Source organism: Primulina huaijiensis, unplaced genomic scaffold, assembly GCF_012295235.1.
Source record: "Primulina huaijiensis isolate GDHJ02 unplaced genomic scaffold, ASM1229523v2 scaffold20025, whole genome shotgun sequence".
In the NCBI taxonomy this organism is placed as follows: domain Eukaryota; kingdom Viridiplantae; phylum Streptophyta; class Magnoliopsida; order Lamiales; family Gesneriaceae; genus Primulina; species Primulina huaijiensis.
The window spans coordinates 397,379-412,925 of record NW_027351963.1 but is presented as its reverse complement, the minus strand read 5'-3'; the positions used below and the strand labels follow the sequence as shown (position 1 = coordinate 412,925).

General features: G+C 34.5%; 2 protein-coding genes across 2 annotated transcripts; both read left to right on the top strand.

Annotated features, from left to right (window-relative positions):
- The first annotated feature begins 2,687 nt into the window (after positions 1-2,687).
- On the top strand, positions 2,688-6,389 carry LOC140966134 (uncharacterized). The gene is made up of 3 exons (XM_073426486.1): positions 2,688-3,025; positions 4,411-4,603; positions 5,985-6,389. The coding sequence occupies exons 1-3, from the start codon at positions 2,966-2,968 to the stop codon at positions 6,113-6,115; spliced, it is 384 nt and encodes a 127-aa protein (XP_073282587.1). The 5' UTR covers positions 2,688-2,965; the 3' UTR covers positions 6,116-6,389.
- A 2,065-nt stretch (positions 6,390-8,454) lies between these two features.
- On the top strand, positions 8,455-14,807 carry LOC140966104 (heat shock protein 90-6, mitochondrial-like). The gene is made up of 20 exons (XM_073426443.1): positions 8,455-8,689; positions 9,394-9,585; positions 9,663-9,736; positions 10,035-10,160; positions 10,238-10,331; positions 10,408-10,491; positions 10,605-10,748; positions 10,842-10,955; positions 11,158-11,217; positions 11,322-11,396; positions 11,480-11,584; positions 11,843-11,983; positions 12,065-12,157; positions 12,259-12,336; positions 12,494-12,748; positions 12,832-12,934; positions 13,436-13,610; positions 13,708-13,813; positions 13,904-13,993; positions 14,422-14,807. Exons 1-20 carry the CDS (start codon positions 8,576-8,578, stop codon positions 14,596-14,598), a joined length of 2,400 nt encoding a protein of 799 aa, XP_073282544.1. The 5' UTR covers positions 8,455-8,575; the 3' UTR covers positions 14,599-14,807.
- The last annotated feature ends 740 nt before the right edge of the window (positions 14,808-15,547 follow it).

The window sequence follows — 15,547 nt, the reverse complement described above, 5'->3', positions numbered from 1 at the left end:
AAATAACCAATAATTATATTACTTTCTTATGATAAAAATTAATGAAATTGAAAATTTTGAATGTTTCGTCATATATTCAATGATATTCTATATATCTAGGTATTTTTACTCAGTTGAAATTAGAAATTTTGTTACTTGCTGTTTTTTTTTTAACCTCAGTGTTGTCTCCCAAAGACTTCAAATTTAAAACAAATTAGTCAGATTTGACCAAATTCTAAAAGTTGGGGGAAAATACCATGGAATAAGAAAACTGGCAACCTGACTTTTTTGTTCCTTCAATGTCACCAAGACTGACAAAAATTGTTGGCTTTTTCCAATAACAATTCATGTCTTGGAGTGGTTCTAATAAATAAATATATATATGGTTACGGGTTACCTATTGTTTTTGTCTTGCTGTAATATCAAAAGTTGGACAAAGTTTTACCAACAAAACATCTTTTGTTTGGTGGTTGTATGGTTGGGTAGGAGTGTAGGACCTCATTTCACTTCTTTTACTTCATATTCTTCTTTGTTTCCTCGGGTTTAGGCGACCGAAGGCATCGCCAAGTTTATTTTCAAAGTCATTTTGGTATATATGACTCTCCGAACTTGGAATAATTTTTTCTTTAAAAAAAAAGTGGTAGATTCAATTTAAAAATTTTGATTTTAAAACTTTAATTTATATGATTATCTAGAATTCGTTACAACATACAAAACAGAACCATAATCGACTTTTAGCGAGATCGTTTCGAATATGAATCTTTCTTACCCTCATATTTTATTTAACAGGCTCCCTCCATCAACTTCAAATATATAGGATATGTTTAACCATTCTTAATCTTCATACTCATGTAATATTTATTTTGAATACTTTAGGTTATAATTCAAATATTACCTAAGTTCACAAAAACTACATTCCAATTTTATTCGTCTTTTTGATGCAAATAAATATTCTTATTGGAACTTTCATACATAATTAATGAAATGTTTAGAATATCTCTATTCCCTTTTTCTTTTAAATTACAACGGGGTAAGGGTTTTGTTTTAGTATAAATATAAATTTAGAAAGAGGTTTACATCACTACATTACATCATATGAATATTGACGAGTTTTTGTCGATCCTTCTTCCCAAAAAAACATAGAACAAAAGAAAAGACCACCTAGGAGTGTCAATTCGGATGAGTTGGGTTGGATTGAGCAATAGTACTATTCAAACATTTCTCAACCTGAATTCAAGCCAATCAGAAAACTCTCAACCCGATTTTGAATTTTTTTAATTTTTTTTTTAAAAATTAAATAAAATTTAAAATATGATATTTTAATTTAAACACATAATAACAAAATCTCTCTCATATATATGATTTAAATTTGAAAGTCTAATTGTAAAAAAATAAATTATATTTACTAAATCAAATAAACAATTATTTAAAAAATATTCAAAATAAATATTAAATTATAAAATTTATGATATAAATATACAATAAATATTTTTTAAGACATACAATATATAAAAATATAGGCAATATTTTTTAATTATATATTTTTTAAAAAAATTTAAATTTTCTGGTTGACTCTAACCCAATCTAACCCAACTCAACCCGATCATTTTTTTCGTGTCAGCTATCGGGTCCAACCCGATCTGACTCGAACTCGAAAACCTCAAACCCAAATCTAATTTTTTCTGATTGAATCGTATCAGTTTGATGATTCATGTCTGATTTTGATATCCCAACCACCCGTATTTTCCCTAAGATTTATGGAGAAGTCAAGTTTTTAGTTGGACCGTCTCATAAATGTTGTCCAAATCATTAAAACTGAGAAGTTTTTAGTTGGGCCATCGCATAAATGTGGTCCAAATCTTTAAAACTGGGCCGCTAATAAAAATCCACTCTACTTCTTGCCAATAAACATTCGATTGAAAGACGAGAGTACACCATTAAATCCATCACGTGGCTCATTCACAATCACAAGATATTTAAAACATAAAAACTTAAATCACATCTTCTTACATATTAGACATATTTATTATGAGTAAGTTTTTTGTGAGACAATCTCATGATTTTTTATCAGTGAGACGGGTCAATCATACCGATATTCACAATAAAAAATAATAATTTTTTATGGATGACCCAAACAAGATATCTGTTTCACAAAATACGACCCGTGAGATTGTCTCACACAAGTTTTTGTCATTTCTTATTTGATCTTATTCATAAATTTTTTTTAAATCATTATGACAAACATATTACTTTTAACTCAAAATATGAATCGAGTATATCCGTAAGACCGTATCACATTTATAGATCCGTGAGATCGTCTCACAAAAAATCTACTATGTTTAAAATTTCAAAACTTAATCAGATTCGTAAAGAGATCACAAAAACTTATGTTAGTCTGTCACATGAATCAATTTTGTGATCTTGATTTCTGACATGATCCAATTTATGAAAAAATATTATTTTTTATGTCAAATATTTTATTTTTTAATACAAATATTAACAAAGTTTAACATATCTCACAAATATAGATACATGAGACCTCGCAACTCTAATGCACTCCTTGAAAAAAAAAATTTATTTAAAAATATATTTTTATTTTGCGTATAATTTTGTAACAGATATATAATTTCCGGAAATTTATTAATTGATTGAATTTAAACTAAATTATTTTAGTGGCAAAGATGGCCCCAGTCTAGAAAGAGAACCCACCCCCCTCTCTTAGCTTTTCTTTATACACGAGCAATAATAGATTGCCGCACTCTCGAGCTAATGCATCAAACAATCACAACCCTTTAATCAAACGATAATTTTAAGGCTCACTTTTTTTTTATTATTGGAATCAACTATTTTCTCACTTACTACGCATACAGGATCATTGTCAGATCATGAGGAATAAAATGCTCGCAGTTTTTTATTGATTGTGATTTTCGGTTTTTTTTTTTGGGTTTTTAACGTCCAAAAAGAGTTCGAATTTGTGATTTCAGTGATGGGCAAGGTTAAAGAGAAGCCGCCGGAGCCTCTTGATTTCTTCATCTGGACTGTTGAGGTAATTCGTTTTTGTCAAATCTTTTAGTGTGTAATTTAATTTGTCTTATGGTTTTTCTGAATCGTGATCTCATATTAATTTTTGGATCTTGTACTATTTCAGATTTGAATTGTATTGTATGATTTTTTTGGAGGGAACGAGTTTCTTGATTGTAATATTTTTTATAGCTTAACTGTGACATTTTTCTGAATTTTTGTTGAAGAAGATACGCGAAAAGGTGTTCTTTTCACATTGAAGGACTCTTGTGACTTCCCAGTTTTCAGTTGCAATTGTATTTCTTCTTTTGATAATTAGGAACTCAATCCAGGGGTATTTTTGAATTTTCATGAATGTTATATTTTATCTGCAATATATGATTAGATACCGTAAAGTTTGCGTCCTGAGTGTTTTTAAAAATGTTTAAAGTCAAACAGGGGCGGAGCTGCATATTGTTGATGGACGTCTTATGTTTTCAGATATATATTGATGAAAAGGAATATTTTTTTGGGTCCCACTGGAAAATTTGCAACCTGAATCAAAGGAGTCCGAATCTTATTAGGGAGGGAAAAACTACAATTGTATTTCTGAGTCAAATACAAATTTGACAAGTTGATTAAGCTTCTTTTACTAAGTAGGTTTAGCTAGTTTTAATCAAACCAAATAAACTCCACTGATAGCGGGTTGCTAGAAGATAGATAAGGTATGAAATTAAATCTCTAGTTGGCACTATAAGAATTTATTATTTGTCCATTATTTAAATGTTACAATAATCACTTGAAATTAATTATCGACGCTTTTGCATCCAGAACTTAAACAGATATATGTCGTTTGTTAAAATGTGCTTTCTTTTGATTGTTGTGTTTATCAACGTTTGCAAGTTCCTTCCTTGTTCATTATCTGTAATTGACTTTTTGGATGACTGTGGTGGAGTTTCTGGAGATTGATTCAAAAATTTGGATGGAATTTTGATCAACTCTAAACAAGAACCCTATCATAACCTTCGGTTAGAATAATAAGAACAATAATGAAATAGAGATAATGGAAGACCCCTGCATGCTTTTCTCTGTGGTGTATCAGTATCTCACCTCACTGATCATAATTTTACCTGTTTACATGTTTTTATGCTGCTGTTTTTGTCCTATTTTGGTTTCAGATATAACAACCTATAATTGTTTATACATTTGAAAATTTAGTTTTATTTTTAAGTCGCCCTAACATCTGAAGTTAGCATTACAATTTAAGTTTCTGAGGATGTTCAAACTCTTGAGAGATGGAATACAAGGAAAGTTTAGTTACTCTGCTGCAAACATAGTCAAAAGAACCCAAGAAGAAAATTGAGGATAGCAAATAATCGTTGGATTGGATCGATCAACTTCCAATCTTATTGATTTCTCACTTTCTTGCAGGATGTCGGATTGTGGCTGGAAGAGATAAATCTCGGTAGCTATCGCCAAATTTTCAAAGAAAATGGGGTCAATGGAGAATATCTGGAAGGTATGTCGATGTTTACAACTGAACAGATACTCCGGTTCATAAGGAAGTGCCACATGAAATGGGGAGACTTCATAACCTTGTGCAAGGAGCTGAGAAGAATAAAAGGTTTCTTATCCTGCTCTCACTGAATTTTACTATGAGTAAACTGTAAAAGCTGCAATCAGTTACGTACTTGCAAATTAAAGGTTTCCTTTTAGTTTTTTATTTGTCTTCATGATGGCTTAAAGAACTTTAATTTTTGTCCCAGCATCACTTTGAATGTGATAGCCACTGTCATCCTGGTTGAACTATTGGCTGAAGAAGTTCTAGTGCATAGTGTTTATGCGCCTGTCCTAACACTAGTAATACGATGAAGATATTCATTGTGCTCTTTCGTTTAGGAGCAACTTTGTTCCACATTGACTTTCATGGATCTGTATTCCTCCGTTCCGAAAAGGAAGGCATTTTTTTCGTTTATTTCTAGGTTACAGCAACAAGCAGCCTTTATCCCACTAAGTGGAGTCGGTTATGGATCGTCCTATGCCATGGTGCTCTATTCCCTACTATAATCCATTTACATCTAATTTTTCATTGGTAGCCAAGTATTCTTTGGTCTCCCTCTTCCTCGTTTAAAGTGCGAATTTGTCATGGTCTCACATTGCTCAATTGAGACATTTATTTTTTGGTGACAAAAGGAAAAAAGATGTATTTGCATCCTCTTTAATCTCATTCAGCCACAGCTAGTAAACTAGGAATTGCGACCAAGACCATCACCTATAAGAACAAAACCATAAAAAGTAACACTGACGTTGTTCTCAACATGCTAGTTGTATGACTAACAAGTTTAAGTAAACTAGGAATAGCGACCATGACCATCACCTATCAAAACAAAACCATAAAAATAACATTGACGTTGTTCTCAACATGCTAGTTGTATGGCCAACAAGTTTAAACAATTGAAGCTATCATCATGGCCCCTTGCTTTAGGTTGTCATCACCTCATCTAGCATATGAATTTGTTAAAAGGGAGGGAGAGAAGGGAGAGTACACTAGGAGTATAATTGAGAAATCACATGTCATAGCAAAGTCATGCGTGACACTCATGAGATTTAGAATCAGATTATTCTCTCCTAAGGATTGATTTAAGTTCTTTGAGGTTTTAAAGAGTGTCAAATGGTGTGATGTTAGCACTTATCAGCTTGTGGTGGAGATGGACAGATGGCCTTTTTTTAAAGAGGGAGTCCATTTTTAAGGACATATGATGAATCAATATAATAAACTGATATGAAAAGCCGTTTTGGTATCTTATTTCATCTGTGCTTATTTTACTTGTTTCTTCAACATTCTGTTTTGGTATTATCCTTGTTTTGTTTTTTGTTAATATTAAATACGGTTATGGATTCATGTCCCAGTGCATTGACCTTCCAATGTTGATTTTAGACCTTCTCTTTACCTTTTCTCTGTAAGATCAGATAGAGAATATTTACTGGCTGTAATCATGCAACAGTGGCTTGCTTGAAAGGGGAGCAAAAGGTACACCGGCCGTGGTGGGCACCATCTTGTCTTTCTGTAGTTTTCGTCAAGTCTGCAAAACGTAACAGGCAGTCACGGGTTGTTTCATTGAAACTGGAACCTTGACGTAGAATTATCCGTGAGAATGTAATTTTGATATTCACTCCATTTGGAAAACTATATCTATATATATATAAAATAATATATGTTTTGGTATAATATTGGATGCCGCTATGCTATTGTAACTAATGTTTTCTGTTGGTTCGTCGGCAGAGAAACTTTTCTTGATTTATTATAGTTGGTCTTTCGTTTGTGTTAGGTATAGTGACAGAATGTATGTAGAAAATGTTGGATCTGGTTTTTTCGGTTAAAGTAGTAAATCGATCAGTTTAAAGTTGTATCTGCAATTGCATTTTACATTGCTTGGAGGAGTGAACTCCAATGTCTTTTTTGAGAGGAGTTGTATTAGTAACTTCGATATTTACTGTTTGAGCTGAGAAAGATGCTTCTATACCCCGTTGTTCAAATGCTCTGGCCAGCAGAAGTATCTATTGGATTTCATATCCCCAAAAAACAATATTACAATCATGTTGTCACGCTGTGAATAGTTTCCGAAGTGTGTTGCTACTATTTCTTGAATTATATAGAATGTGAAGGAATATCTGAAAACCTTGTAAATTTGGACGGAATAACTCAAATGTATAATTGGATATATTTAATTCTTGACCAAGGTTAAAATTGGTTCAACCAGTTTCAGGATCTGAAAAGAGTGGCGATCCATCTCCAGTCAGATTAATGAACGGATTAATGAGATGTTACCCTTAAAATATTTGTCCGGAGAGTGTATCAAAGAACGAATGTTTATTCTTATATTTGGGATTTACGTATTTTTAGTGGATTCCACGAGTGAGGATAAATATTTATCATTAGATTAACCTTTAGCATCAAATTTCCCTTTCATCAAAATACTTAAATCCACTCATGTCTTGTACTTCCGACTTAGGAATTAGGAGCAATTCGTGTAGTTGTTAAATGAAGACACATATATACAAGTCTATTTATTTAATGGCCTAATGATGCAAGTCAATCAACTTGGTATAGATTAGAAAAATCAATAACTTGAAAACAACCATGCAACCAACCCTCCATTAGGCAACAAAAGTGACACCATATATGGAAGAAGTGTACAAAGGGTGCAAAAAAGACAAGCCAATGGACGCCAATTATATTCCACTAAACACATGTTGCCACTCACTAAATCCATTCACATTCAACCTTTTTTGCTCAACATTTTCCTCTAGGAAGTTCTTCGAATATACAAAGTTGACACCCTTCAATATATTTACATTTGTTCCCAATCACTTCTTCTTGGATTGTCGTCTTACCTTCGTCATCTTGGAATCAATTAGGAGGCCAAAAACATTCAAAATTTAGTGGCTAAAACTATGACATTGAATAAATAACTAAACAAATTTATTTAAAAAAAAATGTGATTTTGCGGTTAAATGTATCCCTGGTCCAGTACCACTAATAAAACGAAGCATTATGTATAATCTTCCTCTATATATACGCACTCATGGTATCACATAAAAGCATTAGTGTTGCACACATAACCCTTTGAGAAAAGACAACATGGGAAGGGAAAAAAGAAATCCAACAATGACGGGTTCCTCTATTATTCTGTTGCAAGAACGATTCAAGCAACTTCAGAAGACGAAAGAGATGAGAGAAGAAAGACAAAAATTCCAAGAATTAATGTATCATCAACAAAAAGATCATCACGATCAGGATGCTGCAAGGATGTTTGGGGTTAAGGGACGTACTGTTGATTCATCACCGAATGATCGATTATGCACGACATTTCAGGACCCTCTGGCTCTTGAACTCGGATCAAACACGAACTATCCTGCACTTTTCGAGGAAGGCATCATGCAGCAGATCAAATGGAAACATCAGGAGAGATTTCCTTCTGGTCTAAGGGGTAGTACTCAAAGTTTTTGTGAGAAACCTGATGTTGTGGATACTTCTCTTCGTCTTTCGAATGTATAGATTAAAATAGTTATTTTTATATTATATAATATATAATATAATATAATGCATGCAAAAGATTATTAGAAAAATCATTTTACTTGGGGTGATGAGGTTTGAACTTTGAAGATGGAAATTCGATCCTGTCCTTCGGGTGAATCTACGGCCCATAAGTTGGCCATATGAACTTCTCAGATGTAGCAAGCTACGAAGATTTTTTAGATCGTTTATTAATTTTGATAATCATGTGTATGGTGCAGATTCTCATTCAAATTCCAATTCTGGTAAAACCACACTAACTTAATTAAATTAAAACCCAACAATTTGATTTTTTTTTTTAAATTTTAAAAATAAAATACAGAATAATTTTTTTAGAAATATTAAAACTAAATCTACCATATATCAAATGACACAATTGCCCTTGAAACATAAAGCAATGTCCACTCGAGAAGCTTCTAAAACCCCATAAACCATTTCTAAAACCCTAGTCCAAATTTGCAACTCCACAAGACACCCTTCCTTCATTTCCACAGTTCAAATTCAATCACCGAGTAGAAAATGCTGCGGCTCACGGCGAGGCGCTCTGCCAATGCTATCCTGCGCGGCGGGGGCGGAGGTCTCCGGGGTGTCACTGCCCCTCTTTCTTCCTCTAATACATTCGAGCATTCATCGGTATCCCCGCTTTTCTTGTGTTGTTGCATTCGAAATTGATCTATACCCTGTGATTATTAAATCCTCATGTTTTGCAATTGTTCTAGCAGTAGTGACGTTGATTAATCGTTGGAGTTTAATTTTTTTAATCGCTTGGATTGATTAAAACCATTTCGAAGAAGTGGATTTTATACTGCCGTTACGGCCACTGTTTCGACCTGGTTTGCATTTAGCTTTCTGGAACTGTGCTGAATAATGCGTGAAATGAAAAGAAAGTTCACTAACTAATTTGGATTTAGTTATTTGTTGTCTTCAAATATAAAGTGCAATCTGACGTAGAATATTTTTTTTAATCGCTGATAAAATGTGTGGCATCATGTGAAAAGTTGAGAATATCATATCTTCCCTTTTGCCGGTAAAATAGTTTTCGGATTATTTTTCATTTGCATTGTGTTGAGTAAAATCTTGCCCGCGCACCTGAACTTTGTATTTTTGTCATCGTGAAAGGTTAGACTTTCTTTGTGAGCAATGCAGGTTTAATATCAAAAATCTAAAATAAGTTAAGTACCATAATCTATATGCTGTGGAAAGTGAGTTCTTTGTTTGCTATCCTATTCTTCTTTCATATGGGCAGGATTATTGGACTCACGTTGATCATAAAACAACTCTTTTATTTTTTTGCTGTTTCTTCTCTTTAAATTATTTTGTTCTTTGAAACTGGCCAGTACGAGAGCAGTAGTACAAGGAGATGGAACTCATTCTCAAGTAATGGTAGCAGCACTATGATTGTTACGGCTTCCAAGCCATTTAACATTATAAGTGGTCCAGTTATGGGCCATCGATATGAGTCGACTGCTGCGGCAACTCATGGCAATACAACTGGCCCACCTGCTGAAAAATTTGAGTACCAGGCAGAGGTAAACTTCACCTTACTGATGGATCTGTTGTCATATAATTGGTAAAATGTCCTATCATCTTTTTGGTTTTATGGCAGGTTAGCCGTCTTATGGACCTGATTGTCAATAGTTTATACAGCAACAAAGATGTGTTCCTCCGGGAGCTTATCAGGCATGTCTTTTAAACCTGTATACACAGCGTCAAGATTGTTATTGAAATCCATTTATTTCAAATTGGAATTACAAATACCTGCTTGTCGAGCTTCTTATCCCCTGTTGTATTTATTCTTTGTCATATACTTGGAATGCCATTTGGTTCTTGGTAAAAAGTTTTTAAACTCCACAGCCTTTGTAAATATTTCCTTACATACTAAGACATTGTTTTCTAGCTCTAGCATGTCTTTCCTGTCCATGCCTGTGCTTTTTGTGGTCCAAATAATCTTTTAATATAAACTTGGTTTGAACCATAGCAATGCAAGTGATGCCTTGGATAAGCTGCGCTTCCTTGGTGTTACGGAACCCCAGATTTTGAAGGATGGAGTTGATCTTGACATTCGGATCCAGATCGACAAAGATAATGGGATAATTACAATCACGTGAGTTTTTCATCCTCAGTAATGTTGTAATCTGTGTTGTTCATCTCCTGAATGCTACTTCTCATTTTTCTCTGCAGAGATTCTGGCATTGGAATGTCACGCCAGGAACTTGTTGATTGCCTTGGTACAATTGCACAAAGTGGAACTGCAAAGTTTTTGAAAGCATTGAAGGTTTGATTCTTTCGGTGATAAATATATTGTATCGTCTTAATATTTTCAGTAGAGCTTTGGCACATTGTTTTAACAGGATGGTAAGGATGCTGGCGTCGACAGCAATTTAATTGGTCAGTTTGGTGTGGGATTTTATTCGGCTTTCCTTGTTTCTGAGCGGGTGTGTACTCTCTCGGCTAAACTATTTTATTTGTCTTATACTGAGGCACTTTTCCTCCTTTTTCTCTTGTTTCATTTGCAATGTGATAGAAATAACTAATTTTTTATCCACAGGTCGAAGTCTCTTCAAAGAGCCCAAAATCTGATAAGCAATATGTATGGGAAGGAGAAGCCAACTCTAGCTCGTACACCATCCGAGAGGAGACTGATCCTTCTAAGTTGTTAACTAGGGGAACCCGTCTCACTTTATATCTCAAGGTTGGTGCACCAACGTCTTGGTGAGCAGTGCTTCTTTACTTGCTTTTACTTTGCTCTCAAGCTTGTCCTGATGCTTCTTCTCATGCGTGTTAGCATGATGATAAAGGTTTTGCTCATCCAGAAAGAATTCAGAAGCTTGTGAAAAACTATTCCTTGTTTGTTTCCTTTCCAATATATATTTGGCAGGAGAAAGGATATACTAAAGAGGTACAACCTTTCTTTCTAAGTCTAGTTGGGTGACACCTTTCCTGCCATCTTCTTTTTTAATTTTGATGCAACTTTCATAAAAATTAGATTGAAAAAGTTCCTTGAGTTGAAGCAGACTGTCAAAAATGATAACTTATTAGATTGACAAGTAATCTCTTGAGACATAACTTACCGAGTGCTTCTAAGATTTGCTCTGTTGCAGGTTGAGGTTGATGAGGACCCAGCAGAAGCCAATAAGAATGAACAAGATGGGAAAACTGAGGTACTGATGATTGAAGACTTTTCTGTTTTGTGTATGCTGTCAGGTATTAATTGATCATTCTCTGTTCGCTCTGTGAATCTCTTCTATTGAACCCGATATAACAGAAAAAGAAGAAAACAAAGACGGTAGTTGAACGATATTGGGATTGGGAGCTTACAAACGAGACCCAGCCTATATGGGTGAGCCTGTGAAATTCTCTCCAACATTCCTTGTGAAAGCTGTTTTGCCCCAAATGGCATCATGACCATTATTTTTGATACAGCTTCGTAGTCCCAAGGAAGTCTCTACAGAGGATTACAATGAGTTTTACAAGAATACCTTCAACGAGTACTTGGAACCTCTAGCATCTTCACATTTTACAACGGAGGTAAATTTCTAACTCTTACGCTCCTTTACAGTGTGGTAGCTTGTCCCTAATGTTGATGATAGTTTTTGTTGTACTTTTGCATGCTTCAATTTATTTGTCTCTCCAGCACTTTACTAATTATTATGTCCTTGTCGTATGACCTGGTGACTTCAGCACTATATGATTTTCTGGCACTATAAATAGATCAAGATATCTCAAATTTTTGGCCTGGCTGGTTCACAATTATGTATTACTGTTGTGTCCATTATTTTTCTTCAGGGTGAAGTTGAGTTCAGATCTATACTGTATGTGCCATCCATTGCACCAACAGGGAAGGATGACATTGTTAATCCCAAGACAAAGAATATAAGGCTTTATGTGAAGCGTGTGTTCATTTCTGATGACTTTGATGGGGAACTGGTGAGAAAACAACAAACTTCATAAATCTGGATTGTATGCTGAAATTTATGGTGACTAATTATATTATGCTATATTGATCAGTTCCCAAGATATTTGAGCTTCATTAAAGGTGTTGTCGATTCAAATGACCTTCCACTTAATGTATCTCGAGAAATCCTCCAAGAAAGTCGTATTGTAAGTAAACAAGATATATGAACTTTCTTTAGTAGATGCACGGTACTCTATTTTAATTTACCTGTTGGTTATCGCATTATTTGCTTATATGTTGGATTTAGGTACGCATTATGAAGAAGCGTTTGGTGCGCAAGGCATTTGACATGATTCTGGGCATAACTATGAGTGAGAATAAAGATGTATGTTTCTAACTTCTTGACTGTTCTAATCAGAAATTTTTATGGTTTAATGATTTTTCTTTCTTCTGAAACGTAATTCTGACTAACCTGTCATTGCTAAATAGTTGGTTGTGTTTCTGTTTTGGTTTACTTAGCTAGTATCCTGGTTTCTATGTAGGACTATGTGAAGTTTTGGGAAAATTTTGGCAAACACCTAAAGCTAGGCTGCATTGAAGATCGTGAAAACCATAAGCGCATTGCTCCGTTGCTACGGTTTTTCTCATCTCAAAGTGAGGAAGATATGATCAGCCTGGATGAGTATGTTGAGAACATGAAACCTGATCAGAAGGATATTTATTTCATTGCCGCTGAGAGTGTAGCTAGTGCGAAGAATGCACCCTTCTTGGAGAAACTTGTTGAAAAAGATATTGAAGTGGGATATATTGACAAATTCTATTTGTTTGTTGTGATTTGTCGTCTGCTCGGTTGTCTAAATCTATTTTTTGCTTAATGTAGGTTCTCTTTCTTGTGGATCCTATAGACGAGATTGCCATCCAAAATCTCAAAACATACAAGGATAAAAACTTTACTGACATTAGCAAAGAAGATTTAGACTTGGGTTAGTTTGTTTAGACCTTCTCATTTGCATTTGTTAGTTTCTCAGTCCTGTTTTTACTTCTTTTCAGACTTCATGTTTCCTATGTTTTAGCTTGTGGAGCGAGCCTTGAATCCTATTTTTTTATTTTCGTAGTACTATTTCCAAATCCTTGACCACAAATTTTCGGATTATTTGCTGTTATTGGAGGGATACAGTATGTACCAATCATTAAATTGGCTGAGCCATACCTATATTTACATTGAGGATGCCTTTTTAATTATCTACAATCATCTAATTACTTGGTTTGCTTGGATTTGTGTTTTGACCAGCTTTGACCAGCTAAGTTCAAGAAATGAAAGATGAGTTGATTCTAAATGATGTATTTAGAAGTTGATAGTTGATACTTGTGGCTTTGTGTGGTTGTAGATTAACCCGTTCATCTATGGGCTATGGCTAATGATATGTTAGTCCATGATGTCCTATCCATGTGTGTTTTCTGAATGCTGTATCAATTTAATATAGGTGATAAGAATGAGGAAAAGGAAAAGGAGATGAAACAAGAGTTTGGCCAGACTTGTGACTGGATAAAAAAACGTTTGGGAGACAAAGTGGCTAGTGTTCAAATCTCGAATCGCCTAAGCACGTCACCTTGTGTACTTGCATCTGGGAAGTTCGGCTGGTCTGCCAATATGGAGAGGTTAGTTTCCAGTTTCTCCAAGGCAGGAGAGTTAGTTTTTGTAAATCATGTGTTTTTATCACACATTCATGTTGTCTGTTTTTTTGTTCATTCTCAGGCTGATGAAAGCCCAAACTGTTGGTGATCCCACGAGTCTAGAATTTATGAGAAGCAGGAGAGTTCTTGAAATCAATCCAGATCATCCAATCATCAAATCTCTAAATGTATGTGTCTCGGTAAACAAGAAAAAGGTTGAGTTCGTTAAAATCAACCCATTTGTCTTCACTTTAACTTTTCACATTTTTGTGATACAGAATGCATACAAGAGTGGCTCAAATGACGAGGAAGCATTGAGGGCGGTGGATCTTTTATATGACACAGCTTTAATTTCTAGCGGTTTCACAGTGAGTATTTATTCAAAACTCCCTCTTATTACTTTATTGGCGTCACTAATCTTTTAATCACCGAACCAGAACTTTTTGGAACGTGAAGTTTTTCCATGTTACACTCTAATTATACACTGGAGTCTTTAATTGTTGGGATAATTTTGGTCTCATCATGTGGATTCCATAAATTATTCAACATGATCCAATAATACATATTATGCACCTAGTTGTACCCCAAGTGACATAGAAAGGACTGCTATTATGTATTATGACACAGTATATGAGGGGTCAATTTTATGCGATATCCCACATGAATTCCAGTTTTCCAAGCAACAATGGTGACATCTTCTATCCGAGAAATAATTAGTCTTATCCTTGAACTTTGCTAATGCTTTCAGCTATACAGTATCTGCAAATGCACTGACTTAAATTTTTCAATGGAATAGCCCGAGAGTCCAGCGCAGTTTGGAGGAAAAATTTATGAGATGATGAACATGGCTCTTTTAGGCAAGTGGGGGACATACGACGATGGGTCTCAGCAGCAAGTAAGCCCTGCTTCATATATCCCAGAGACTGTTGAGGCTGAAGTGGTCGATCCTGCTGAAGCCGGTGGTAACAAATGATGAATGAGGTGAGGTGTAACCTCTTCACCTATGTACACCATACAATTCATTAGATCTAGTTGAAACTGTGAACAATGTTTTAGCGAAATATATGATTGAATTAATGGACTATTGTTATTTTAGTTTATTACACTGTGGAGATGGATAAATCATCGAGGACATGCAGTTGTCATCACAATTTTGCTTTTGGTTTTGAAAGATTACTTGGTGCTACTGGTTTTTGGTCCCATCAAATTTCCAGAAAGCTCAAATTGTAAGAGCAGATTGATTCAATGTTTACGGAGATTTGTATCTTGATCTGATTAGTCAAGAGTTAAAGAAACAGATGTATCGGGACAAACAAGGCATTGACTCCGCATGCATACTTTCATGTGCAACGTTTTTTTAAACAAGCAGGTTAATTGTTCGTGGTCATTTGAGTTGAAGGAAATCAGTTAAAGCAATGCGATCTTTATCTATGGAAATTGAATTTCGTCGTTTTTTATGTTTAGATTGAAATTATCTTTGGATTTCACGGTTGTGAATTTATTTTATTGGTTTTGGATCCAAGCATTGGGGATTTCGAATGTTCTCATTTGAAATCTTTACTCCTTTTGAGGAATTCATAATTTTAGGGAAATGATCAGAACTGAAGTAGCGTCTTAAAGATTAGAAATTCTGTATCGAAAATTAAAAACAGATGGACCGAAGCTTAGATTTTATTTAAAATTTAACATAAAATATGCAATTTTTTTAATCTCAGCATATATATTATTGGTTTGGATGATAATCAGTAGTACTGAAGAAACAGGAACTCCTCTCTCTTACACGATGGACCTGTAGGAACGGCGTGGACTTCTGACCAGTTTCTTCTCCCCGTGAAAATTAACGTACTGGGAATAAAGATAAAGAAGTGCAAACTATGTAATTGACTGAATGAAATACGTCCATGTTCTCTCGGTCATTGTTA

Coding starts and splice junctions, on each gene's coding strand:
- LOC140966134 (XM_073426486.1), top strand. CDS start 2,966: ATGGGCAAGGTTAAAGAGAAGCCGCCGGAGCCTCTTGATTTCTTCATC. Junction 3,026..4,410: donor TCTTCATCTGGACTGTTGAG/GTAATTCGTTTT, acceptor ACTTTCTTGCAG/GATGTCGGATTGTGGCTGGA. Junction 4,604..5,984: donor GGAGCTGAGAAGAATAAAAG/GTTTCTTATCCT, acceptor ATCATGCAACAG/TGGCTTGCTTGAAAGGGGAG.
- LOC140966104 (XM_073426443.1), top strand. CDS start 8,576: ATGCTGCGGCTCACGGCGAGGCGCTCTGCCAATGCTATCCTGCGCGGC. Junction 11,397..11,479: donor ACGAGACCCAGCCTATATGG/GTGAGCCTGTGA, acceptor TTTTTGATACAG/CTTCGTAGTCCCAAGGAAGT. Junction 12,749..12,831: donor TTGTTGAAAAAGATATTGAA/GTGGGATATATT, acceptor TGCTTAATGTAG/GTTCTCTTTCTTGTGGATCC.